At 43.6% G+C, this 27,862-nt stretch overlaps 1 protein-coding gene across 9 annotated transcripts in view; it reads right to left on the bottom strand.

Annotated features, from left to right (window-relative positions):
- TNRC6B (trinucleotide repeat containing adaptor 6B) overlaps window positions 1-27,862 on the bottom strand; it is a 263,359-nt gene that overhangs the window by 91,692 nt on the left and 143,805 nt on the right. For 4 of the 9 annotated variants that reach the window (XM_047740997.1, XM_047740999.1, XM_047741003.1 and 1 more), the window contains exon 1: window positions 23,709-23,859. The exons of 4 other annotated variants lie outside the window; for them this stretch is intronic. In XM_047740997.1, coding sequence (XP_047596953.1) covers window positions 23,709-23,815 — 107 coding nt within the window. In that variant the 5' untranslated portion in view covers window positions 23,816-23,859. Of the gene's footprint in view, window positions 1-23,708; window positions 23,861-27,862 lie in introns of those variants that run through there. One more of the 9 variants, XM_047741001.1, reaches the window with a different exon arrangement.

Genomic DNA, 27,862 nt, shown 5'->3' with positions numbered 1-27,862 from the left:
CCCACTGAGCCACCCAGGCGCCCCAAAGTTTCATTTTTAAATGCAATGAAACCTCCTATAAAAGAAATCTTGGTAAATCAATGTCTGAATTTTTAGATCTTTACCTTTACATTTCATTTAACATTCTGGATCACTATAAACTACCAGCATCTTCACTGTATTTTCTCCTGAAGTTTCATTCAATTGGTAACACCTGATGGCGTGTTTGTGTTGTGACTAGGGGGTCAAATCTGCTAATTTTTCAGCCATTCTTGTGGTTTTGTTTGCCTTGAACTTAGCTTCTTCAAGCTCAAAGGACCCTTTAGGTTTTAATGTGCTAATCTGGCGAATAAATCTTTATTAGCAACATTTTACTCCTAAAAGTACTTTCCCATACACTCCAATTTAGTATGCCAGCTTCCTAAAGACAGCCTGAAATTAGCAGTCGTTTTACAAAAAGCCCAACAGGTGAAGGGGCAACACCATGATGAGGGCTATACCACATACTCTAATATTTATATCCTGGAACCACTAAAAACCATGTTTAAACCTTAAGGGCCAGACAAACCCACAAAGCCAGACAGGCACTCTACCCTTGGCATTCAACAACAAAGAAAGTGGAAAGTAATGATGAGTCAAAGCCAGGGCTTTGCAAAGAATTGTTCACTACAGAATAGTGATGATATAGGGTTCCTCAGCAGGAAAGAAGTTTCTCAATCAGAATCCACAGTTGTGAGGCACACATTTTTAGAACTGACACCTTATTAACAGTAGAGTGGGGCTGTGTTCACAAACACTTAAGTGCTTGTTTTTATGTTGTTTTTTTCCCCTTCTTTGCCTGCTTCCATGCATGGTTCAACACAATTATTATATTAAAGAATTAAAAGAATAACTGACCTTTGAATCAGTTAAGATTGTTAGCATTTCAACCAAAATGACTCTATTAAAAGGCGGTTTTAGGGGTGCCTGGGTGGCTCAGTGGGTTAAGCCTCTGCCTTCGGCTCAAGTCACAATCTCAGGGTCCTGGGATTGAGCCCCGCATGGTATCTTTGCTCAGCAGGGAACCTTCTTCCCCACCCCCCCCACCGCCTGCCTGCCTACTTGTGATCTCTTTCACTCTGTCAAATAAATAAAATAAATAAATAAAATAAAAAATAAAAGGCAGTTTTAAAGGAATCTTTATGATTCCTTGTGACATATGACTGTAAAAGTATGTGGTATCCAGACACATCCAGGAGTTAAGTCAGGGGCTAGGACATTAAAATGCCTGACGTGCTCTACACATGTCCATCCACGCCAGGGTCTCATCTTTGAAGGTGCTGACGTGGAAGCCTCAGTCTGAGACTCAGATCCCTGTGTGCACACCTAATGGGAGATATAGCAGGTTCTGGAAGGTGCTGGGAGGTTTGTTGCCCACCAAAACAGGGAAAGGGAGTTGGATAGTGTGTGCCCTCAACTGGGAGTCATCATTCTCAGGCTTTGGACTCTCCTTCCTCATTGACCAAGCTACTTTCTGTCTCATGGCTCTACGGTACACATAAGAAACGAGGCTAAATGAAAATCTTTAAGAAGTTTCCTTAAGGGTGCCTGGGTGGCTCAGTGGGTTAGGCTACTGCCTTCGGCTCAGGTCGTGATCCCGGGGTCTGGGGATTGAGTCCCACATCGGGCTCTCTGCTTCGGCGGCGAGCCTGCTTCCCCCCACCCCTCTCTGCCTGCCTCTCTGCCTACTAGTGCTGTCTGTCAAATAAATAAAAAAATCTTAAAAAAAAAAAAAGAGAGAGAGAACATTCCTTAAATTTAAGGACTAAAAGAGAATCCAAGTGATAAAGACAACTGACTCTCCTCTGACCATGTCTAAGCTCATGTATACACTGTATTGTGTTCAGAAGGTCAGAGGGCCACTATGGGTGTTGTCATGATGCAGGTTCTCCAAGGAAAGGGACTGTTGCATACATTTCTAGACCTCTGCCTTATTAAAAAAAAAAAAAAAAAAAAACCCACAGCATTTTATGTCAGAAATTAGATGGAAGAGATACGGACTGCAGTATCTACTGCAGACAGTGGGGGAGAGAGGCAGTGCGTAAGCTTCCTGATTATGCTGCATTACTACCATTTTATTAAGTTTGTGCCTGTTACTCTAATTCTGGAAATCCTCTGAGAAAGGGTGCTATTTGTGACACTTATCTTAGTATTGAAAAAATTAGCAGAGAAGGAAATCAACTCTGAATTAAGGATTCCACAGGTGACAGTCGTACCCTACTTCTCAATGCTCTTAATTTGTGCTCTATTTTCAGAATAGTAAAAATGGAAAGACTTGTTCTTGGGTGCCAGCAGTTGTCATTTAAATTTAGCAAGCTGAAAGATAATAATTGAATTACCTTGAAGAAAATGTGTATTTATGAAAGGCAAGCATGTTTAATGTTAATAAGTAACCAACTACAGAGTAAAGCAAACTCATGCACTTACGTGACCCAATTCTTTAACTAAAATTATACACCAGTGCGAAAATGATTCAAAATTTAAAATATGATTTATAAATAGCCTTCTGATAACAACCCAACCCTAGATAACAACCTAAACCTGTGTTTAACTCTTCAGGATCAAATACAGATGGCTAACTCCATTTAAGATGATAGTCAAGTGTCCGTATACAGTTTTGTACCTAATTTCTATGTAAGTAACCTGAGGGAAATTTTTATTTTTTAAAAAAAATATTTTATTTATTTATTTATTTGAGAGAGAGAAAGAGGAACAGCATGATAGGGGAGAGGGTCAAAGGGAGACGTGGGCTCCCTGTTGAGCCAGGAGCCTAATGTGGGACTTGATCCCAGGACTCTGGGACTGTGATGTGAGCCAAAGGCAGTTGCCCAACCACTGAGCTACCTAGACACCCTTGAGGGAAATTTTTAGGGAATGATCTATCTACCACTGCAATCTTTAATGGATAATCTCAGTAAGAGCTATGTGTAAATGTCATGTTTTTCTGAGAGAATACTTAAATTTCTCTTTAGGTATCAAGCTCTTTCTTTCCCTTGTAGTTAAGAACTGTACTTTCTCGGGGCAACTGGGTGGCTCAGTGGGTTAAAGCCTCTGCCTTCAGCTCGGGTCATGATCCCAGGATCCTGGGATCGAGCCCTGCATTGGGCTCTCTGCTCAGCGGGGAGCTTGCTTTCCCCTCTCTCTCTCTCTCTGCCTGCCTCTGCCTACTTGTGATCTCTGTCTGTCAAATAAATAAATAAAATCTTAAAAAAAACACTCTATATAATTTGAGTCTAGAGATTCTCTGAACTTATGCACGCAGTATTTCTGTATTCCTCTTCTGTGTTTTAAGACCTTCAGTTTCCAACAATTTCTTCAAAGTTCTTTTGATTCCACCTCCCACAATTCCGTAGAAGCATGGTAAACTACAACAAGCAGAGCACCTTCTACCAAAGCTGCCTAGTAGAAAAAAGCACAGACTTGGAAGTCTAGCAGTTTTAAGATCAACTGTGTATCTTGAGTCTCAGACACTAAATGGCATGAACTTGGGCAAATTATCTGGCCTCTAAGTCAGTTTTTGTATCTATAAAACGGGGGTATGCTACCTATCTTAAAGAGCAGCTGTGCCGATTAGAGAGCGTGGATGGAAAGCACCTAACAATACCCAGCCTGTGGGCTGCTGCTGCTGCTGCTGCTGCACTGGTGTCCTCCTCCTTCTCATGCACCTTAAGCATCTTGATGCACAAAGCACCAGAGAAGGGCAACGGGTAATATAAAGAGGTAGGAGATGCCAACCTTTCTAAGAAGAGACTCAGGGACCATCATGACTCTCCCTATAAAATTAGATCCATACCTCACACAAATGAAAATAAAGTCCAGATGGAGAAAAAATTTAAATGTAAAGGAAGGAAGGAAGAAAGGAAGGAAGGAAGAAAGGAAGGAAGGAAGGAAAGATACAACTAAAGCACTTGAAGAAAGTGTGGCTAATTTTTCTTTTCATAATCAGAGTGAACAAAGACTTTCTTTTTAAAAAAATTTTATTGATTTTTAATTTTTATTTTTTAAAAAGATTTTATTATTTAAGAAAGAGAGGGAGAGAGAGAACACAAGCAGGGGGAGAGGCAGAGGGAGAAGCAGACTCCCCGCTGAGTAGGGAGCAGGACCTCAGGATCATGACCCGAGCCAAAGGCAGATGCTTAATCGACTGAGCCACCCAGGCGCCCTTAAATTTTATTTTTAATTTAATACCCATACCCAGTGGGGGGCTCAAACTCACAACTCAAGAGTCATATGCTCTACTGACTGAACCAGCCAGGCTCCCCCAAAGACTTTCTAACTAGGATACAAACTCAAAATCCATAAACAATTGCTATATTTGTATAAAATGCAGATTGTAAAAGTAATTGCTATATAAAAACTTTAAAACAGGGGCACCTGGGAGGCTCAGTGGATTAATCCTCCGGCTTCAGCTCAGCAGGGAGCCTGTTTCCCTTCCTCTCTCTCTGCCTGCCTCTGCCTACTTGTGGTCTCTGTCAAATAAATAAATAAAAATCTTTTTAAAAAGTTAAAAAAAAACTTTAAAACAATTATTATGATAAACCTACCAGTAACAGATCAGTATTTGTTGAGAAAAAGAGATTAGCAACTTATATCACAAAAAGCTAGGTTCCATAATATATAAAGAACTTCTACAAATCAGTAAGGAAAAGACCAACAATCCAATAGCAAGTGGGTTAAGGAAATGAACAGCTCACAGAGGAGGAGTGATGAAAAGTTCTAAACATATGAAAATATGATCTACTGCATTCCCTACAAAGGAATAGTGTATTAAAACTATATGAAATATCACTTTTCACTTACCAACTGTCAAAGACAAAATTTGGTCAAAACACAGTGCCATTCAAAGGGGTCATGGAAAAAGGTATTCACATATATTGCTGGTGAGAATAAACCTCACTGAGAACCATTTGTCAGTAACTTATCAAAATTAAAGTGTACATAGTTTTTGACCTAGCTATCTTACTTCTAGGAACATATCACAGGAAAATAATTACAAAGGAGGGAAATTATCTATGTAAAGGATATCTGCTGCAACATGTCTCTAATGGCAAAAGACTGGAAACAGTCCATCAATTAGGAGATTGGTTAAATAAATTACAGCTTATCCACACAAGCTTCTATAATTGCATATATAAAAGGAAGTTTTTTATGTACTAATGAAAATAGATCTTCAAGATATATCATTAAATTTAAAAAGCAAGATGCAAAGACGTGTACTTTATGCTACCTTATGTGTAAGAAAAAGGGGGGCTTATATGTAATTCTTTGTATATTAATAGAGACTCCCTGGAAAGAAACACGAAAAATGAGTAATACTGCTGTGTCTGAGGAGGAAATGCTGGGTGGTTGTAAGACAATCGTATACTCTTTTTGACCAGATAAATTCAGCTTTAAAAAAAAAAAAAAAAAGATAGGGGTGCCTGGGTGGCTCAGTGAGTTAAAGCCTCTGCCTTCAGCTCAGGTCATGTCCCGGGGTCCTGGGATCGAGCCCCACATCAGGCTCTCTGCTCAGCAGGGAGCCCACTTCCCTTCCTCTCTACCTGCCTCTCTGCCTACTTTTGATCTCTCTCTCTGTCTCTCTCGCCCTCTCTCTGTCAAATACATAAATAAATAAATAAAAATCTTAAAAAAAAAAAAAGATAAAAAAAGATAAAAAAAGATAAAACATTTCCCCTGTTACCAACAGGGGAAATGGTAAAAGATACACAAGATTATTTCTTACAACTTTTTAAGCTTTTATTTAAATTCCAGTTAGTTAACATACAGTTTGTTATTAATTTCAGGCATAAAACATAGTGACTCAACACTTCCATCCATTACCTGGTGTTCATCATGACAAGTACCATCCTTAACCCCCATCACTATTTCACCCATCTCCCAACCCCATTCCTCTCTGGTGACCTCAGTCTGTTGTCTATAGTTAGAAGTCTGTTTCTTGGTTGGCCTTTTTCTTTTTCTTTCTTTCTTTCTTTTTTTTTTTTTTTTTAAGATTTATTTATTTGAAAGACAGAGAAAGCAAGTGAGGGGAAGGGCAGAGGGTGAGGGAGAGAAATCCTCAAGCAGACTCCCTGCTGAGCACAGAGCCCTACAAAGAACGAGCTCTATCCCAGGACCCTGAGATCATGACTTGAGCTGAAACCAAGAGTAGGATGCTTAACTGAGTCACCCAGGCTCCCCCTTTCCCATTTTTTAGCATGTTATTTTTACAACTGCATGTGAATCTACAATTATTAAAATAAAGAGGTTAAGTTAAAGAATCCCAATAACGGGGCACCTGGCTTGCTCGGCCAGTGGAACATGAGACTCTTGATCTCAGGGTTGTGAGCTGGAGCCCCACATTAGGTGTAGGGATTACTTAAAAGTAAAATCTTAAAAAAACCCCAAAACCCAATAATCTATTTTATTTGGATAAACAATATGAAATGGATCTGGAAGTCAAATGTGTGGTCAAGGGAGTGATGCTATCCTGAGTTCAGAAGATCACACTGTTAGGTGTGACCACAAGAGCTCTGATTCCTCCCTAAAAACCCTCATTCCCCACACAAGCCCCATTCCTCTCTGCTCCTCTGGCCCATGTGCTCCCACACCTGGAATGCAAATCCCCTTTCTTTTTGGTTCTAATCAAGGCCTTCATATAGCCAAGCAATCTCCCCTGGGTCAGCTCCCGAGTCCCTCTAAACCTCTTTCTTACCGCTGACACCTCCGTGTTTTGTGTGGTGGCACAGAGGGAACCACACACAAAGATGCAGGCTGCCCAGATCAGCCAAAGTGTAGAATGAAATCCTGAGCAACGAGCTGCAAATGGTCAACCAAGAGTTTCAGGGACTTCCTAATTTTCCCTCCGTGAAGGGGCTAGGAGATGGTGTGAAGACAGAAGGTAAGAGAGGTGGTCCGGGGAGACTACAAAGAGTAAGAACTTGTTTTCTCCACTTCTCCTGGGGCTGAAAGTGCCTGGATTATTAGGAATGAGTCATCCTGCCTCCTGGCTACACCTTAAAATGGGAAAAGCGATGGATGGGCCAGGAAGCCTTAAAACTTCAGGACATTAGCCACTGAAATCCTTCTACTAAATCACCCCTTATATGGACTCCACGCTCACCAAATGACACACAGGACACCTAGAGGAAGGACAATTTTGTGCAGAATGTCCAGTGAGAATCACAGAGCAAGGGGCAGCAGGAAAGTAGATAGGAGGCGTCAATAAACAGGGTTAAGAAGTTAGCCAAAACCTTCACTTAATTATACAAACTCCAAGAGAAAACCAGCAACTAAAACAAGTTTGCGTTTATAGATTTCCTGAGCACTCAACTGGTATAGGACTATGGCTCCTGAGACATCAGAGAGACTCTGGAGACCTGACTTAGGAACAGAGGTAAGAAACACCGTCAAATAATTCATACACTTAAGAGAAGGAAACCTCTGCCCTGAACAAAAGGAAACTACATGCTGTGGTGTGTCTCAGGGAATGGTGGAAGACTTAGGATCTTCTGGACAGAATGCTACAGGTGTCAACAGAACGGGGTGGGAGGGCATGAGGTGGGAAGGGCAGGAAATGGGACACTTTAGACGGATGCCGCCATCATCGGGAAAACCAAAGCTTCCCAGAAACAGCCAGGCCTTTTTGCTAAAAGCATATCAGGTGGGGCTTTTGATTAAAATTTGCGGTTCGCTTTCCCCTACATGCCCGCCTTCGCTTACCTTTTTCATTCATTTTATTTGACACGCTCCGGGCCTTTACCGAATTAGACCAACGAGTCCAGGCTTGAAAAGCTAACAACTGCTCTCCAAACACACCAATTTCCCTTTTCCTAAAACAAAGCCTTTAAAAGGGAAGGGAAAGTGAAGAAAGAGAGCGTGTTCACGATGCTTGCCAATTCTTTTGGCCAACTTGGGTTTCCGCAATTAAGCTTTGCACTGTTGTATGTGCATCTACTGTTTAAAAAAAAAAAAAAAAGATGAAAGGAGAAGGGACATGAAACACTGAGCACCAGAACTCAGCTTTAAAGGTGCCATAACCAAAAGGTAAAAAAAAATTCCAGGAAGATGAAATGATTTAAGTGAACACTTGAACAGTAAGTCGTTGCACGCATACTCAAAACTATTCACTGCCTCCAGCAGGGGAGATTCAAAGGGTCTCTCCCTCCCTCTTTTAAGTCACTCTAAAGCTGACAGAGTGACAAAAGCTCCCCAGTGGCTGGGGGTGAGGAGGGAAGGGGGCTCAAACCTCACCCCTCCCTCAAAGGGAGAGAAAGGGCATCTGAGCACAGAGCCGCGGGCATCCTCTGCATCTCCGCTCCTGGTCGCACACAGGATTCTGGCTTCGGCTCCAGGACCCCTGTGGCCTGTCCGTGGCTATCAAGAGCTGGGGCATCCTTCACCAAGGATTCCCGACTACACATGCCACCACCGGCAGGCAGCAGCCAGGAGAGAGGCAGAGGTCAGGGGGTCAGATCATCCAAGATCTGGCACGCTGGATGCCCTACCGTGGCCGATTCCCAATGCCATCTGTTGTAAGCTGTGTCACGGTTGGTTGCTAATCAGGTTCCTAAGTTTACAGTCGATTTAAAAAAAAAAAAAAAAGGGTCTCCCTCTGTAATAAAATGTATTTTTCCCCCTGCATTCAAGTAGTGTCCCCCATAGGACATGCCTTGTTCTGGGGACTCAGCCTACAGGAGAAAAAGGCAAAAATGGTGTTTGCAGTCCAGTACGGGGAGCAACCAGTAAACCAGCAGACCGACAAGGAACAGGGTTTTAGTCATGATCAGTACTACGAAGAAAACTAAGTAGACAGGGTAATGGGACAGGGCAGACAACGGGTTCTAGAAAAGGAGAAGGAAGTCTTCTGAGGAGGTGACATCTGAGGCCAGGATGGGGCAAAAGAGCCAGGGAGGGTGTGCGGTGTGGGGGAGGGGAAGAACCGGTCTGAAAGGCTCCGTGAGGAGGTCAGTGTGGCCACTCTCAACACCCGGGGGCTCAGCCTCAGGCTGCGGGGTGAGTGGCAGTTAGAAGACGAGGCGCTGCTGGGGGTGAGGGGTGGGGAGTCCGTGGACCGTGCCTGGACGACAGGGGTCTTCCTGTCCTCCTGCCACAAAGCCCCTCCAGCCTTCTGTCCACAGTCCCCGGCCTGGACCTCTGCTTGCTCAGCCCCGCCTCGAGACGCCCTTCCTGCTCCTTCACATCCTCTCTTCTCCAGCTGCAGTTTCCCAGTTCCAGTCTCACCCCCTCCTCCCCCTTCCCCTTAGATCCAATGCAATGGCTCCTGAGGGCCCACAGCACTCAGTCATCTTTCTAAGCAAATACTGACTGTCCTACTAAGTGTCAGGCATTAGCCTTGCCCTGGGGATACGGAAGGGATCTAGACAAAGGCCCTGCTTCAAGGGGTCTGGCCTGGTTTTCAGGGAGAGGAAGTGGTAAACACACACCTTCTACCCAGTGGGGTAATCGTAACAATAAAGTTCATTTGACTTTTAATCAGGTAACTGCCTCTGACATCAACTTAACTCTTCTGTGGGAGCAGATGATGTCACCTGTCCAGATCAGCCTGAAAACTCAACAGCCAGGTAAACCTGTTTCCTGGAAGGCCCAGGCAGTCGAGTTGAAGCCTGTTGTTCCTTAAAAGTGTCCCAGTTTGGACAATGAGCTCACCTCACCTATGAGGACCAAGCCTCCAGTCCCAAGCCTGGGCGCTAAAGCCTGCTGCCCGCGGGGCCTCAACGTACACCCCTGCCTCCTCTACCACACCTCCCTGTACAAAGCTTCACTCCCAGTTACCAGAACCCACTGCCACCTCCGACACCACATGCCTTTTCTCTGCCCCACGCCCCCCACGCTTGGTCCAGGAACGGCATCAGTGAGCGCTTGGTAAAACACAGAAATAAAGGGGATGCCCGTCCACCTGCACCACGGCTAACTTCAGTCTCAGCCGCAAAAGCTGTCCTGGCGGCACCTGCCCTCCCGCTCAGCATTCTCGTCTTCACTACCCCTTAGTATCAGTAAGGCACTATGTAACAGGATTTTTTAAAAGATTATTTATTTATTAAAGAGAGAGAGACAGGGAGAACACACGAGGGAGGGGAGGGGCTAAGGGAGGGGGAGAGAATCTTCGAGCAGACACCCCGATGAGCGCGATCCTCTGACCCTGAGATCATGACCTGAGCTGAAATCAAGCGTTGGACACTTACCGATGCAGCCACCCAGGCGTCCCCTGCAGTCTGCTTTCTTAAAGCAACAGATTTAGACGTGTAAGTTCCAGAGGACCAGCTTAGAAAGGAATGATGTGGTCACACTATGCATTCTTTCCTAACACCTCCTTCTGCACCGCACGTTCGCAGCCCTCACTGATAGCGACACAGGAGGCAGGGGGTCTAGAGCCCCGGGCAGGCCACTCACCCGGCTCTGGCTCACACCTGTGAGAAAGGGAACTGGGCTTCCAGATGACGTCAGGTTCCCTTCAGCCCTAACATTTTATAGTGAGTTTAGAGCATTAGTAAAATCCAATTTCAATAAAAGAATAATTTGGAAAATACTATGTGGGACAAGTATAAAGAAACAGGCTCTACTTTTTATTGTTAACTACAAAAAGGCAGATGCCAATAATGCAGCGATGGAAGACAACAAGCAGTAAAGAAAATGCTTCCGGCAGCCAGAAGGAACTTTCAGAGTATGCTAATGGACTCCCAGAAAGGACACGGGTGGGGTATACCCAGTAAAGGCGAAAGATTCAGCCGTGCAACGGACAGCTTGAGATGGTCCAGCAGCAAGGCAGGCAAAGTCCCTGCAGTGAATTAAGAGAAAGTTTTAAAATGTTCATGCTGTAACAAAATCTCCAATTTGAGACTAATGACAACTCAAAGTAAGAAAGCGAGATAACTTCATGTTTGTCTTTTAAGGAAGGGGTGGTAATACAGAAACCACAATAGGAATTAGGCTCCAAAGGGGTTTTCACATGCTTTTCATCCAAATATTACAGAAGGGAACAACCTATCATACCATGACTTTGAGATTAATAAGTGAACCCTGGGGCACGTGGGTGGCCCAGCTGGTTGAGTGCGAGACTCTTGATTTCCGCTCAGGTCATGATCTCAAGTCCCATGTCCAGCTCCCCAATCAGCGGGGAGTCTGCCTAAGACTCCCTCTCTCCCTCTGCCCCCCACCCTGCTCTCTCTCTCTCTGATAAATACATTTTAAAAAACAAAAAACAAAAAACCTCTCTCTTGATTTAAAAAAAAAAAAAAAAAAAAAAAAGGAATCTTTTTTCATGGTTTGGCTCCTTGTCAGTATTTTTACTGAAGTGACCTAACTCATAGCAAGACTCACAGTCACCTAACTCACCTTCTCAAAAGTTTTTACCTTGTAATAAAAACCAATTCACCATTAAGATATCAACAAGTGGCCCCTTCTTACACTCAACAAATACCTGTTTTATAATATTCCCGTTCATTCAGCAACTATTTACTGGGCATATACAACGTGCCAGGCCCTGAGGACACAGAGGTAAGAAAAGAAAGAAGGGAAAAACCCAACATGGGCTTAGTCCTGCCCTTGGGAAGCTAAGTGTAGTTGGGGAAAGAGACGTTCATTACAGAAAATTCATGGAAACGTCCACCAAAGCCAAAGTAGGTGCCGTAAGGGGCACAAGGTACTGTGTGTGCAGACCAGTTGAGGAGGGAGAGGGGAGCTCCTGAGACTGCAGGACGGTGCTAAGGATGGAGCTAAGGATGGAGGGCGTGGGAGAAGGAAGGGGTCTAAGCAGAGGGAAGAGAATCGGCAAAGACTACGAAGGAGAAACCTGGCTGCTGAGGAACTGAAATGAGACTTGTGCGACGGGGAAGTGGAGCATGAGAGCAGCGGGAGCGACAGATGAGCCCGCCCAGCCACCACCCTGCAGGCCCTGGGAGCAAGTTTCTTCTCTTTCCACAGAGCGCGGGAATCCATCCCTGGGTTTAAGCGGGAAGAGATTTCTATTCCCTGAAGGTCACTGGAAGCAGAGAACCGTGTGTGTAAAGGCAAAGCTCGGGAGCCGTCCACGCGCACACTGCTGGGTCTGTCAACTTCACTCGCACCGTCGACGCCCACGCAGGAGACAGGCCACACGCATCATTTTCACAGAGAGGTTTTCATATAAAGAACGGTTAACTAGGTGTAAAATGACTGACTAGTCCCTGCAAAATCAAAAAGAGAGAGACAGAGAGAGCGCACCCTAACGCCCTGCAGGGAGAGCAGCTGCCCGAGGCTGGGGAGCAAAGGGAAGAAGTCCCGCCACGGACCTCTGCTTGGGGGGGCTCTGGGGGGGGGTGCCCGCACCTTAGGGGGTGCAAGAAAGCTGGTTCTGCGAGGTCCCTGCACGTGGTGGAAAAACTGGGGAATGGACTGAGCCGCTGCTCAGCCGCTGCCGCTGGAGCAAGGCCGAGTTGCTAAGAGGAAACAGACAGGAAGAAGCCAGTTCCCTCTTCCTCCTCTGGCCCCGCGGTGGCCCTCGCACACCCGTTGACAATGCCTGACAGGGCCAGAAGCAGGGGGTAGAATTTCAGCTTTAACACCCCGAGAGCAGGAAGGGTGAGCTTGGGGCTGAGAGACAAACACTTACTAACCAAGAGAACACAAAAAAGCGCCTGACACAACTCGCATCAGCCCCTGGTCTTTCCCAACCCGGCCGGATGACTCACGGAACATACTAAATCCTGGACACCATGATCGTTCAGACGAACCAATATTTTAGGTGCTGCTAAGAAAAACTGTCACCCGTTAGACTCGCTCAATGCTAAGTCTCCGTGAACTGTAAGATGCATCCGTATTTCAAAGATGTTAGAGGGCGAAGAAAAAAAAATGTATTATTTCAGAATCGACAAAACAGCTGAATATTCTTTAGCAATATGTCAAATTTAATCAAAACAAGTCACTTATTACTGACGAAGCCAGATAAAAGGGAAATACTGAAAACCAGGAGCTCTAAGAGGGATTTGTTTTGCTCTATTTTGGGGGGTTTAACTTTTTATTTTGAGATCTATGGATTGACACACAGAGATCCTGTATACCATGCACTCAGTTTCTTCCAGGGGCAAGTCTTACATGACTGTAGCACAACATCACAAACAGGAAACCGGCATTGATGTACTCCAGCAGTCTTACTCGGATTTTACCAGTTTTTATGTGCTTGTTTGTGTGTGTGCGTATTTAGTTCTCTGCCACTTGTCATATGTGGATTTGCACAACCATCACATCACAGTCAAGGGACAGAATAGCTCCGCCGTGACAGTCCCCATGCTACCCTATCGCAGCCATGGCCATCCCTCTCCCTGACCAATACCCTTCTGTGTTATTTTTAAGGCGAAGAGCTTATATATTACTCTGTCACTATTTGTCATATGAATTGAATTTTCTTCTGTATTTAAAGAGCAATTAAAGAATGTGGTATCTCAGTTGGCTTTGGGTTAACTATTCCTACAGGGGAACACACTGCCAAGTGGGTAAGGACCTCTCCAGAAAAGGAAATCTCATTTTTCAAACCCCACCATACTACTGTCAGATCCCTGCGCTAGCCCAAGTTCTCCCCTTCTCCTGAATCATTGCAACACTGAACGTTAGCTGCTATTATCATCCTTGTGATTGGGTATGATTAGCCTGATTATGTCTCTCCTGTTCCAGTTTTGCCACCCTCTGACACTTTTTTCACAGAGCAGCCAGAGTGATTTTTATAAAAATAAAATCCAAACATGCCTTTGCTTGCTTAAAATCCCTCCCAACTTTCCAGACCAAGCCTTATTTCCAGAGCCTGCCACTCGCAGCTCTTAGAGACCTGGCACCCACGGCTCTCTGGCCTCTTCATCTCCAGGGCAAGAAGCCACTCGCCACCTCCTTCCCCTGGACCACTCCCCATACCTTTCAGACTCAGGGTGCTCCCTCCTCAGCAAAACCTCCCTGATGCCCTTCCCTGGAGGCTTCATGCCCCTTCACCATGTGGGCACTCTCTCTTTATTGTGAAAAATTATTCGTGACATAAAATTCACCACTGTTTCTATTTTTTTTTTTAAGATTTATTTATTTATTGACAGAGAGAAAGAGAGGGAGGGAGAGAGCACAGGCAGAGGGAGAAGGAGAGGGAGAAGCAGACGGCCCGATGAGGGGCTGGAACTCAGCCTGTGGGATGACAACCTGAGCCAAAGGCAGATGCAGAACCGACTGAGCCACCCAGGCGCCCCCACTGTAACTATTTTTAAGCGTACAGTTCATTGGCATTAAGTACTCTATTCAGCTTTAACACAAGTTTATTACTCTAGATGCAGCAGGCATTGAAATATGTAACAGTTTTCCGCAGAGCGGGAGAAGGAACATATCAGAAGTTAGAAATTAGAGATGTCATAGTCTCATTTAATAGGAAGAGTTACGCTATTAACAGTTAAGACGTGAGCTGTCCAATATGGTGGCCACTAGCCACACCTGGCCATTGACATCGACTAAAATCAAATAAAATGTGAAAACTAGTTTCTCAGTCACATCGGTAGTATTTCAAATGTTCAATAGCAACATGTGGTGCCTGGGCACCACACGGGGCAGCACAGATACCGAGTATTTCTATCACTGCAGAAAGTTCTACTGGATAGCACTGCTGAAGACTGTTTTTAAAAGAAATGAGGAATATCCAGCTGGCGAAAGGCAAGGCACACAGGCAGGAGCAAAGCCACAGACACGAGGGAAGCTGAGGCATGCTGGAAGCATGTAGAAACCCGGCACACAGAGACCACAATCTTGGCCTATGTCCATACCTAAAGGCCATAAAAACCCCAAGCTAATCTGTACCCAAAGGTATGCTTTTAAAAAAATCATAAATGCTGGCAATAAGGACACTAAGGAAAGTGCCAACAGCAGTAGGTGCAGAGGCTAAGAATGGACCAGTTAAGACGAGAAAGGCATTAAGAAGCCAACAAGGTCTCTCCAGCGAGGACCATGTTCTGAGTCTTAAAGAACAGACTTCAGTTAGGGGGACAAAGTTAGCAGGGTGTTCCAGGCAGGGTTCAAGGTCATGGAGCTGGTAGGTGGGAGAGCCAAGATTCAAACACAGGTCTGTTTCCCAGCGATCTTGACCACTCGGGTAGATAACTGGGGGAACCACAGAAGCACAGCAATCTGACAACCTGAGAGTGGCTGGAGCCCTAAGTCCGAGGGAAATGACAGGAGATAAGTCTCAGATAAGCAGGGGCTAGTACAAAGGGCTTTGTCTCTCAGGCTAAATTTGGAGTTTATCTTGGGGAGGAACTGTTGAAGCAATCTAGTAAGCAAAGTAATGAAACCACCACATTGAGGTTTTAGAAAGTGAGCCTTCCAGGTGGAGGAAGGTTACTGGGCCAGAGGAGAGAGAGACAGAAGGATGGGTGAGTCAGGAGTAAGGGAGACTTCAGGCTCTGCAGTCAGAGCCCGGCCAGCTCCACGCAGCACACAACCCTGGACATGCTTCCTTCATGTGAAAGGGGGTATCTCCCTATATATTTCTTAGGGATGAGGGGCTGGCCTCTTCTAAGGACAGCTGTCAGGGTCCTCCTGAAAACACCCCCTGCTGTCCTTTCTGGAACGGAGGGCTGCAAAGACAAGGATGGCTTGGGTTGTTGAGGCCTCCTGCTGCCCTGCTGGGAGAGCCTGTCAGAAGGGACACAGAAAGAGGTATTGCCCTGGGCTTCCCAGGAACACAGGCCAGTCAGTTCCTCTGGCTAGTATAATGGTCTGCGCTGGGTTGAGGTTGCCTGCACAAAGTCTGTGGTCAGGATTACACGGGACACATGGGAAGCGGGGGGCATGCTGTCTTATTCACTCAGGTACTCAGTCCAGGGGGTGTTCTCAGGACCACCCAAAAAGTTCAGGCAAGAGAAAGGCACCTGAACTAAGTCAGTGAGAACAAAGAGGAAAGATGGAATCTCAGAAAGCTAATCAGGGAGCAATCACCAAAAAGGCTCAGTGATTGACTAAACGAGAAAAGAGAAAAAGAAAGGTATAAGAGGGCCATTTTCATTTTCAAAGGAGGTGTTTTTGCCAGCCAGGGATCATCGCTAATGGGTGGAAACGCATGAGACTTTCATAGGGACAGGGCGCTACTGGCAGCTAGTGGGTGGGGACCAAGAACGCTGCTCAACACCAGACCACGCATGGGGCTGGCCCCTCAAGCAAAGTATTATCCAGCCTCCAGTGTCAGTTCTGAGCTTTAGAAACTGTGGTCTAGGATGGTTTCCGGGTTCCTAGACTAGGGTGACTGGTCAAGGCAGGTATCCGTCAGGAGAGAGCACACAGCAGGAAGGACAGAGGTCTGGGGATGGGGGAGGCGCAAGAGAGCCTGAGTCCAGGCTGGGATGTGGTCAAACCTGCGTGCCCCTGGGGCGCCCAGACCGACCTGTTGAGTAAGAGCTTGGAAACATATCAGAGGAGAGGTGGAGATGTAACAGGAGTCAGAAGCCTTAAAGTGCCAAGGTAGAAACCCAGGTCCCAGGAGTAATGAGTTTATCCAGGGAGCATGAAGAGAGGATGGCAAAGGACAAAGCCAAGGAGGATATAAATTTTAGCAAACCACAGCACATCTTCCTTATCATTAACTGAGTTAAGGGCTAGGAAAGATGCGTATGACAGGATATTTGTTACCAACAGTATGCTAACGGCTCCCAACCCTCGCCTTTATTTACAGCTAGAACTACCACAGCAAAGAAGAACCCTTGGGAGCGTCCAACTCATCTACCTGTTTTAACCACTGAAAGCAATGCCCGACAAATGCTAGAAAAAATAATTTTGATCCAAGTGCTAGTAGTGCTCAATAATCCAGAAGTGGAAATGGATCCATAGACTCCCTTAGCAATTTATTTATTTATTTTTAAAAAGATTTTTATTTATTTTTTTGACAGAGACCACAAGTAGGCAGAGAGGCAGGCAGAGAGAGAGGAGGAAGCAGGCTCCCCGCTGAGCAGAGAGCCCCATGCGAGGCTCGATCCCAGGACCCTGAAATCATGACCTGAGCCAAAGGCAGAGGCTTAACCCACTGAGCCACCCAGGGCTTCCCCCCACCCTTTAGCAATTTTAAGCAAAGACTGTACAAGCCACAAGCCTTCAAAGCTGTGTTATAAAGCTCAAACTCTGTGTTCAACAGCCAACATTAAGAGGCTTGCTGGGGGTGGAGGACAGGGAACAGTGCTGGGTGTTGGGTAAGGGGAACAATCATCAGCACCTATGTCCCCACCACATGTCACTGAGGGCATGGCATCTTCATGCCTGTTGTCTCATCTCACCTGATTGACCTGTGCAGTGAAATTGTCACACAGATATCACCATCTCTGTGTTATAGTTGAAGAAGCCACTTTAAAGGTTTTCTGTGATTTCCCCATGTTCACATAACTACTTAAATGGCAGGAAAAGATGACAAGCCCTGTGAAACCTGAGGGGCAGCCATGAAGGTGGGAGGAAGAGCTAGTCCCTGCTTTTTATATGAAAATTAGGGCCAGTCCTAGAAGAAGAGTGTCCATCGGGTGGTTTAGATGTATCCATCCTTCAATCCTTCATGCCTTGGGGGCTCTTACTACTCCCATTTTAAAGTGAAAAATTTGAGTTTCAGAGACTTTAATTACAAACTTTTACACATAGTATGTGGCAGAGCTGAGGTTTAAACCCACATTTCTCTGATGCCCAAGCCCAAGTTCTTAATTTATTCTTTTTCTTTTGCTTAATTCTGAATTTTCCCTCCTGTTTTGGTAAGATGAGGGTTTGGACTTTTTCCCTCGCTAGCCAGATGACATGTCCAAACACAACTGGAAGAAATGAAAGTTAGGTTCACTTATTTTCTTCTTACTCTCTATTGAGTACATGATTTGGATAGAAAGGGACTGGAGTAAGCAAATGTTCTCAAGGAAGGCTGTAATCAGCTTTGACTAGAATAAACTGGGGCTCTCTTAGCTACTCACATTTTGAAGTTTTACCAACAGGAGATTAGGGACAGTAAAATCTAATGGTTGATGCGCTGAAAGAGAACCTAATGTGGGAAAGAAACATTTTTCCATCTGGCTCAATTACTTAGATGCCAAGAAAAAAGAAAATGAAAAGGAGATGGACATATTGCTGCTTTGCTAAACATGTGAATATGCTTTCACATGCCACCAAAATCCCCTTCCACCAGCTCTGGGGACACAATGTCACGTCTGCAGCGGCACAAGCTTTCCCAATGCCAAAGTCATGGGACAACCAAAGATCGCTGGGCCTGCCTTTCCCTTCTCCCTGTTTCAAGCATCTCTCATCTACAAAGAATTCAAAAACACATGTAAAAATAAGTATTCAGCACTTGAGTTACTTCTTGGATGAAGACTTGACATTTCTGTTATTTTTCCACTCTTTAAAACAATAAAACTTCTGGGGTAATTTTTAAAAAGTTTTTATTGTTAAATATTTAGTGCATACAAAAGAACACCCATGTACCCACCACTCAGTTAAAAGCAGAGAACATTCCCAGTACCCAGGGACCCCTGTATCCCGCTATGATCTCACCCCTTTCCACCCTATGAGTTCGCCACCCCTCGGCTAAATGCCTGTCACCCCCTTGCTTTACCACACAGTGCTTTGTAGCCTGAACAACGTATTTTTCGTTTTGCATATTTTTATAAATGGATCTGTGCTATTTTATTCTTTTGCAACTTGCTTTTTCTCACTCCATATTATATTCCTGAAATTAATTTGCATTGTGTTACGGTTTGTTCACGTAAATGCTGTACAGAGTTTCATCATTAACGTACCACAAAGTATTTATCCATTCCCCTTTTGACGGACATTTAGATTTCCAATTTGTGCTACTACACACAGTGTTGCTGCTGTAAACATCCAGGTACTCTCCCTTCCTATAGAAGCATGTATACAACAAGAGTTCTTCAGTGAGGCAGGTTAACTGCAGATAGTTCTAGCTGCTGGGTCACCTGAACTTCACCGCATACTGTTACACTGTTTTCCAAAGTGATTACTACAGTTTTCTCTCCCACCTGAAGAGTGTAACAATTCCTGTTGCCCTACATCCTCACCAATCCTTGGTACAGTATTTTCCAATCTTTTAGTTTTTGCTAACTTGAGGAGTACAAAATGCTATCTCATTGTGTTTTAACTTGCATTTCCTTGATTACTCATTAAGTTGGATTTTTCTCCCCTACGTTTATTGGTCATTTAGGTTTTTTCCAATCATGAAATTCATTTATTTTTCTACTAGGTCTTTTTCTTATCAGTCTGTAAGAGTTCTTTGTGAATTCTGGATACAGCTCCTTTCTTGATAAGATGTGCTGAAAATACGCAAGTTCTTAATTAAAAAAATATGAATGCAACAACTTTTTTCATTCATGATTTGTGTTTTTGCATCATTGTTTAAACATTCCCATCCCAAGATCACAAATATTCTCTTTATTTGTTTCTGTAAGTATTAAATCTTTTCATATTTATATGAATCCATCTGGGATTTATTTTTTTATAGAGTATGTCTGATTTGATCCTTACACACAGGGGGAAATGATGTGAAAATGGAGGCAGAAACTGCAGTATTACAGCGACAAGCCAAGAAACTCCAAGTATTGCCAGTAAACACCAGAGGCTAGGAAGAGACAAGGAAAGACTCCTCCCTGGTGCCTTCCGGAGAGAGCCCCACTCTGCCAACACCTGCATTTTGGACTCCCAGCCTCCAGGACAGTGATGGTGTAAATTCCTGATGTTGTAAGTCATCTAGTTTGTGACATTTTGTTATGGCAGCCACCAGAGACTAATACAATCATATGGAGCATCCCAGCACCTCTTGTTGAAAAGCCCACCTCTCTGCTAATCTGCAGCGTCGACTGTCACTTTGCCAACTTATTAGTAAGTCCAGTTCTGTCACAAATTCCATATACATGTGGTGATCTGAATCTAGGCTTTTCAGTCTTGATGCTCTGGTCCCTCTCTAACCCTGCAGTTAAACTACAGTGCCTTAATTTTCCAGCTTTGTGTTAAGTCATGGGCAGGGTAAGTCCTCTTATTATTTCTGTTCTTCTCTCTTCCATATAAATTTTAAAATCAGTTTATCAAGTTTCAGAAAAAAAACTGTTGGGATTTTTATTGGAATTTAAATTTAAATACCAATCTGAGGAGAAATGACACCTTTATTTATTATTGTTTTTTAAGATTTTATTTATTTGACAGTGAGAGTGAGAGAACACATGCTAGGGGAGCAGCAGAAGGAAAGGGAGAAGCAGGCTCCCTGCCAAGCAGGGAGCTCGATGTGGGGCTCGAACCCAGGATCCTGAGATCATGACTTGAGCCAAAGGCAGATGCCAAAGGCAGATGCCACCCAGGTGCCCCAAAATGACCCCTTTAAATTACTGAGCCTTCTTACCATGATCATGACAGAGCTCTATGCTTATTTAGGTCTTATATTAATGTCTCCTAATATTTCCTTCCATGGAGGCCTTATTAGTTTAGTCCCAAAATTCTTTTTCTCTTGTGACTCTAATGATATTTAAAAAAAACTATATTCTTAAACAGGGACTCATTTATTTATTTTTTTTAAAGATTTTATTTATTTATTTGACAGACAGAGATCACAAGTAGGCAGAGGCAGGCAGAGAGAGAGGAGGAAGCAGGCTCCCCGCTGAGCAGAAAGCCCGATGCGGGGCTCGATCCCAGTACCCTGGGATCATGACCTGGGCCGAAGGCAGAGGCTTTAACCCACTGAGCCACCCAGGTGCCCCAAACAGGGACTCATTTAAATAAAAAAGATGAAACACTGTTCTTTAGAAACAGTTCCTAATCACATACTCATGCCCAGGAACCTCTTGACTGAGAATCTCATGTAGAATTCAGACATTCTAATAACCATATTAATATCTACTATTCCAGTGCTCATTATGTGTTGGACACTACCCTAAGTATATAGTCCTCAAACCTCTGAGGTAAGTTCTATTAGCCTCATTCTAAGGTGAAGAAACTGGCTTAAAGAGGTAAGGAGCCAGTGAGGTAGCTGTAGAGGTAAAAACCAGTATTTGGTTCCACTGCAAACTTCTTAAATACCATTGTGTTGCCTCCTGTACTGTGGGAGATGAGAATAAAAGCCACCTTAACCTCAGAATCCAAGAATTATTATCTCCTAATAATCAAAATCCTCTTAGGCTGCCCAAATTCACCTGATGGGTTCTCCAAATCAAAACAGCATTCACACTGCATTCAGGGTTTTAAAACTGTTCTGATTAATTTAGAAGAAAACACTCTACAGATGATAAACATTCAACACTTTCAATAACTACATTTAAAAAACAATTAAATAGTATAGTTAACCAAGAATGTCACAAAGACCAGTATTATTTTGGTTTGTTACGATGGCAATTTTCAGATAATTATTCAATTACTTTAAAAAAAAGTCTCAATGTTTAAATGTCGATTTTCAAATTAACTGACTCACTTTCAAGATTCAGTAATGGACCTCACTCAGACCTAAAAGCTTCTAGGTTGATGATTACTACTGCTTCCATGGGCAAGTCAACATCTGACTAATCTTGTAATTTCCATGATTACATTACTGTTTTATGTGTAAATTCTTTCTTACTATATTAGTCACAGAATCAGCATATCAGAGTGCCAGTAATCTTTTGACCTCCAGTCAATACCAAAGAATCCTTAGTTTTAATGCATAAAAAACTGATCTCACCTTATGTTAACAAATAATCCATGAATGACATCTACTTATTTAATTACATCTGTTTGTGTTCTCTGATGCTACAAATATTTATTAGACTTCTTCCAAGCACTTGGATTACATCATTTAACAAAACAGAACACACTGACAATTCTCCCTATGAGAACAAGCCAACCAATTGGCAAAAAAACCCACACGGGCCCAGCACCCTCCAGGTGTGGTTCTTAGAGTGCTTGGGAACAGCCGATCGGCCTATTAAATCACATGTGTGCAATACACCTGAAATTAACACCATTATCAATATTAATGTATGTTAGGCAAAGTGCCCTTTGCTAGATATGCCTGCATATTGAACAGTGCTGTTTGGTAAGATAAAAAGGCATCAGTACTTTCGACGTAAGAGCTACCAGAGTTTTCTTAATATCAATAATTTCACTGGATGAGAGAAAATGATGATTAAAAAGCAATGGCATTTTTCCTACGCCTATTTCAGTGAACTGCTGGTATCCCTGCAAAACCCCAGTAATTGGCAACTTATTAAAAATACAAAGAGCAGCAGTGGCAGCAGAGAGAACAACAGCAGGTCGGTCCGTGCACAGCGGAGCTTCACGGCAGCCGCAGGCGGCTGTGCAGTAGCTCCGCAGTCAATTACTCTCACAAAAGAGCATCAGTGAGGGCAGGTAGCCCCCGGGTCGGCTGCACATGTTATCATTCAGAGATACATCATACTCACAAATAGTGGTGCAAGCATTAAAGATCCAAGTTCCACAAACTGCCACGCAACACGTAACATTTACTCCAGCTAATCACCTGGAGGCTTTTTCTGAATATGGCGGAACAGAGGAAGCTGAAAGGCAGGTCACCAGTGGGGAAGACGTACACTGCCTGGGTTCCGCCAGTCCCTGGGAACCACAGTGGCAGCTGGTGATTCTGGTATGACTGGCCCTGGACATCGACCACAGCATCCTCAACCAGAAGGAAAAAAACAGGACCTGTGCTCGCACTTCACCCTAATGGTCTGTGAATAAATAGTAGACTGAGGTTTCACAGGACTGACCAAAATTTGCATTAAAAGATCCTGTCCCATACCTCCTTCTCTTAGAATTAAGCAACCAAGAACCCAAAGAGACTAAGCATGGTACCAGTGGTTTCTGAAATACAAAAGACTATTCATATCCTCTAATAACTTAAAAGAGACGTGGCAACAATAAGGACACACAGTTACGTATTTTGCTCAACATTCTGCATTACAATGTTTCTTCTCTTTTCCTTTCCTTCCCTTTCGTTTAGGCTAAGGGTGAGAAGTAGAGGGCTGAAGAAGGAAGTGCTATGTGGGTAGAAAGAGGGCAAGAAGGAAATCTGAGGAAGGAAAGGAAAGGAGAAAGAACTACATCACAATGGGCAAGAGACAAGAAGGGGGTCCCAGTCCAGGCTAGCCACTAGCTTCCCACCCCACAACTAACAGCCCTTCTGGATTCCAGATCGCTGCACCCTGCAGAAAGCTGTGGCCAGAATTTTCAGCCATTTCTGAGGGACTTCTGAGCTGCACCTGCCATGTGGCAGGAAATGAAAACAAAACATAAAATCACAGAAGCAGAAGGCCTCACCACACGAGAATGTTCTGATGGCTGAACCTAAGGCTATATAAAGAAAGAAGAGGGGCGCCTGGGTGGCTCAATGGTTGAGCCGCTGCCTTCGGCTCAGGTCATGATCTCAGGGTCCTGGGATCGAGCCCCGCATCGGGCTCTCTGCTCTGCGGGGAGCCTGCTTCCTCCCCTCTCTCTGCCTGCCTCTCTGCCTGCTTGTGATCTCTCTCTCTCTCTGTCAAATAAATAAATAAAATCTTAAAAAAAAAAAAAAAAAAGAAGAAGAAGATACCAGATCTCAAAATTTCATCTCAAATACAGAACTTATTGCAACTATAAAGATCTTCCATAGTGGCCATGATCCAAGTAATCATTAAAGAGTTTATCGGGCTATCCCAATTTTATCTATTTCACCACACACTTGTACACTTTCGCATTCTTAGACATACCTGGCAGAGATGAAAGTAGAAGCGAAGAGCATTCTCATGAAGCTGATTTCTGTTATGGAAGGACAAATGGTGGGCCGTGGACTGATGGAAAGAGGAAGGTGGATCATACAGCCAGAAGCAATCCTGATGGGAATTAAGGTTAAGGGGGTGAGGCAGACCTTGGGCAGTGGGGAAAACCTGGCAGGTTGTGACATGTGAAGTCTTTGTGATGCACTAGAGTGCCCTGACAGCTGGCTGGGAAGCACCAATAGCTCAGGACTAAAAATGTGCTTTGTTTTGAGCTATCGGTGAAGTTTCTTAAACAACACTGCCAACACCAATAATTAGTTCTACCACACTTAACAAGACAGGCTGATAATCACTGGCCAACATTTTTTGAAACCTGCTAGTAAGGTAATGCCAACCTGCGAAACGGAACCTCATTCAACAGAGACCTCGGCCTCAACACAGTCTAAGGCAACGAATGAATGGGCCCAATGTCCTCCTCATTAAATTCAAAAGTATGTTAAAGCAAAAGGGTAGTTAAGATCTGGGCAAGAAAAGCAAGGAAGAAAAGACATCAGGAGTGTGGAAGAAAGACAGGATGGAAGCAAGGTCGATAGGTGGTCACTTCTGAGATATGCAGCAGTACCAACTCCTGGGTGAATAATCAGAAGAGCAGAGGTCCAACCACGCATGCGCCCCTTCAATGCATGGGCAAGAACTTGAGATCCATATGGGCCAGAGATATGGAGGAAACACTGTTTAGAAGATTTTATTTATCTACTTGAGAGAGAGAGAGAGAGAGAGAGAGAGAACGCACACACAGGCAGCAGGGGATGGCGGGGCAGAGGGAGAAGGAGAAGCAGACTCACTGCTGAGCAGTAAGTCCCACACGGAGCTCGATCCCAAAACCCGAGGACTGTGACCTGAGCCCAAGGCAGACCCTCAGTCCGTTGACCAAGCCCCCCAGGCGCCCCTGGATGACACATTCTGGTCTTCACAAAAGCTATGAGGGTGATAATTCACCAGTATGATTCCCTATCCCCAATTTGAGAAACAAGTCATTTGCAACCTTGAAGTAATACACAGATCAGATTAATCTTTTAAAACATGATTTTCTCCTTTTGAAAGACTCGACTCCTTCTGTTTCACAGTCCTCAAGCAAATCTCATCCTATATGAATTTATACATACTCAAAGGCAGCAATGGTTCATTTACATTCCTTCACTGAGTGCAGGAAAATCACAATCTATTTGCAATTATAATGCCCTAAAAATAAGTTATTTGATTCTTTCAAATGTGAAAGGTAACAAACGAGTGGAAATATTCTTGTTAAAACTCCTAATAGAAACTTGGTGATTTGTAAAATAGGTCTGCCGGGGCAGGGTGGAGGGGAGAAAGAAAAAAAGAAAAAGAAAAGTCATTTGGAGGTTTTAAAAGCCTATTTTGGTTTTTAAAGCAGCATTTGCAACAGGGTATATAAGAATATAAACATCAAATTAAGTGACTTTAGCTAAACTAAAACAAGTATGAATTCTCTGACTTTCTAAATCCACCATGAAAACTTTTTAAAACCTGGCATATAGTATTTTCTTGGCTTATACTACTTGAGACAAAAGTAACTTTAAAGTGGCCCTGTGGGTGGCTCAGTGGGTTAAAGCCTCTGCCTTTGGCTCATGATCCCAGGGTCCTGGGATCGAGTCCCAAGTCGGGCTCTCTGCTCAGCGGGGAGCCTGCTTCTCCATCTCTCTCTGTCTGCCTCTCTGCCTACTTGTGGTGTCTGTCTGTCAAATAAATAAATAAAATCTTTTAAAGAAAAAAGTAACTTTAACGTTTCTTAGGTCATGACCTAAGTCCCAGCCCCTGCTCAGTGGGGAGCCTGCTTCTCCCTCTCCCTCTGTCACCCCCTTGCTTATGTTCTCTCACTCTCTGTCAAATAAATAATAAAATCTTAAAAAAAAAAAAAAAGTAAAGCAACACTTGAGCACAGAGAAATCTGGAATTAAGCCAATATTTCATATTCCATGTTGCTCAAGGTCCACATGCACGTGGCAAAGAACTGTAGACAAGTATCCCCACGGTCTGTTTTTTTACATCACTCTTAACAAATCCACTAAAAGCAAAACTTCATGGTAGAAAGGTAATCAAAGGATTTTTTAAAAGTTTCTGAAGCTAAGTATGCAAAAATATGTTTAAAGCAATTTTAAGACTGTAGTATTTATAAAAGCAAAAAACCAATAACCTAAATATTCAGAATAGCTACTGTTTATGGAGTGCTTGCTACGTGCCACACTGAAGTGCGGGTACTCTGCATGTTTCATGTCATTTTCAAGATGAGAATTCTCTTAGATGGGGACTAGTAACATCTCCAATCTGCAAATAAGAAACTGGGGCACAACGAAGTTGAGTAAGATTTTTCAGTTGCGGGAGGGCTGGGATCCGAATTTAGAGCAGAAGCCCCCAACACAACAGTGCACTGATTCTCAGGACAGGGAGCTTAAAGAAACAACAGCACCCAAGCAGAATGGTGGGGGGCAGGGGTGTGCGGGGCAGGGGCAAAGGCTGTGCCTTCTGATTGCTGACCATTGTGATTCCTAGGAATGCAGCAAGCGTAGCACATCATACTCAATATAATCTACAATACATATTATACACACAGACATATCTACATAAATAGAATGCCCAAGAGAATATGCATCCGTTGTTAACGGGGGTAGAACTGAAGGGGAGTGGAGAGGAATTTTAAAATGAGAAATAGGGGAATTACAATTTTATATACTTCTCATGATCTGAATGTTAGGCAAGAATATTACTTTCTAAATTCTGAAACGACTTCAAACTTTGAGAAAAGTTGCAAATATGGTACAGAGAAAGAACTCCTTATCCCAGAACCACTGAGAGTAAGCTGTCAGTCTCATGTTTCACGACGCCAAATTCTTTAATATATGTTTTTCTTTTAAAAATTCTTCCAACTACAACACAACTATCAAAATCAGAAAACTAACACTGATATGTTACTCCCATTTAATCTTCAGGCCCCACTCAAGTTTTGCCACCTGTCCCAGCAGCGGTCTTCATGGCGAAGGAACAGTGGCATTCAGCTGACTTGTCTCTTTAGTGTCTTTTCAATTTGAAATGGTTCCTCACTCCTGCTTGGACTTGACACTTTTGAAGATGATTACAGGTCACTTAATTTGTAGAACGTTCCTCAAACTGGGTATGTCTGGTGTTTCTCCTGATTCGATTCAGGTCCTGTACCTTGGCACGAGTATCACTAAGGTGATGCTGTCCTCTCTCACTGCCTCCTATCATGTGATGCAATTTCAGTGCATCCCATTCTGGTGAGACTGACTAAGATCACTTGGTTAGGGTGGTGTCTGCCAGACTTCTCCACTGCACTCTTTCCCTCATGGTATTCAATAAGTATTTTGTGGGAAGGTACTTTGAAATTTAAATAACCCATGCCTTGAACTCTGAATTTATTTAGAAATCCATACATAGGTTTTATTGCAAAGTAGGTTTTATTGCAAAGTAGTTTTATTTGTTTTCTCTTATTCAACAGGTTTTAATCAATGACATCTTAAATTTTGATAATCAAATTATCCTTGGTTTGGCCCAGTGGGAGCCCCTTCAAACTGGCTTCTGGGTCCTTCTGAAGTGTCTCCATCATTTTGTGAAAATGTCTTTGCTTTTCTAGGACAAGATATTTCAGGTTCATTTTAAACTTTCCTGCTCTAAATCCTATAATCAGCCATTCTTCAAAAAGCTGGAATTCCTTTGAGTAGAAAATGGTATTTAGAAGACAAGATCTGGGCATGTGATGTGCTCACTGCTATTGGCATATTGCTGCTTCCAGGTACTCTCTTCCTCTCTATAGGAAGACCTAAGAATTGTATGCACACATGTATGTATACAAATACACACATATAGGGTGCCAGGGTACCCCAGTCAGTTAAGTTTCTGACTCTTGATTTTGGCTCAGGTCATGATTTCAGGGTTTTAAGATCAAGCCCCATGTCAGGCTCCACAGACAGTGGGAAATCTGCTTGAATTTTCTCTCCCCCACTCCCCGTTCTCACTCACTCTCTCAAAAATAAAAAAAATAATAATAAATCTTAAAAAAAAAACACCCCCCACACACATTTTACATCCATAGTATTTCTGTATTTATC

Source organism: Lutra lutra, chromosome 8 (assembly GCF_902655055.1).
Source record: "Lutra lutra chromosome 8, mLutLut1.2, whole genome shotgun sequence".
Classification (NCBI taxonomy): domain Eukaryota; kingdom Metazoa; phylum Chordata; class Mammalia; order Carnivora; family Mustelidae; genus Lutra; species Lutra lutra.
The sequence above is the reverse complement of the archived record's forward strand: the minus strand, read 5'-3'. Positions and strand labels throughout refer to the sequence as shown.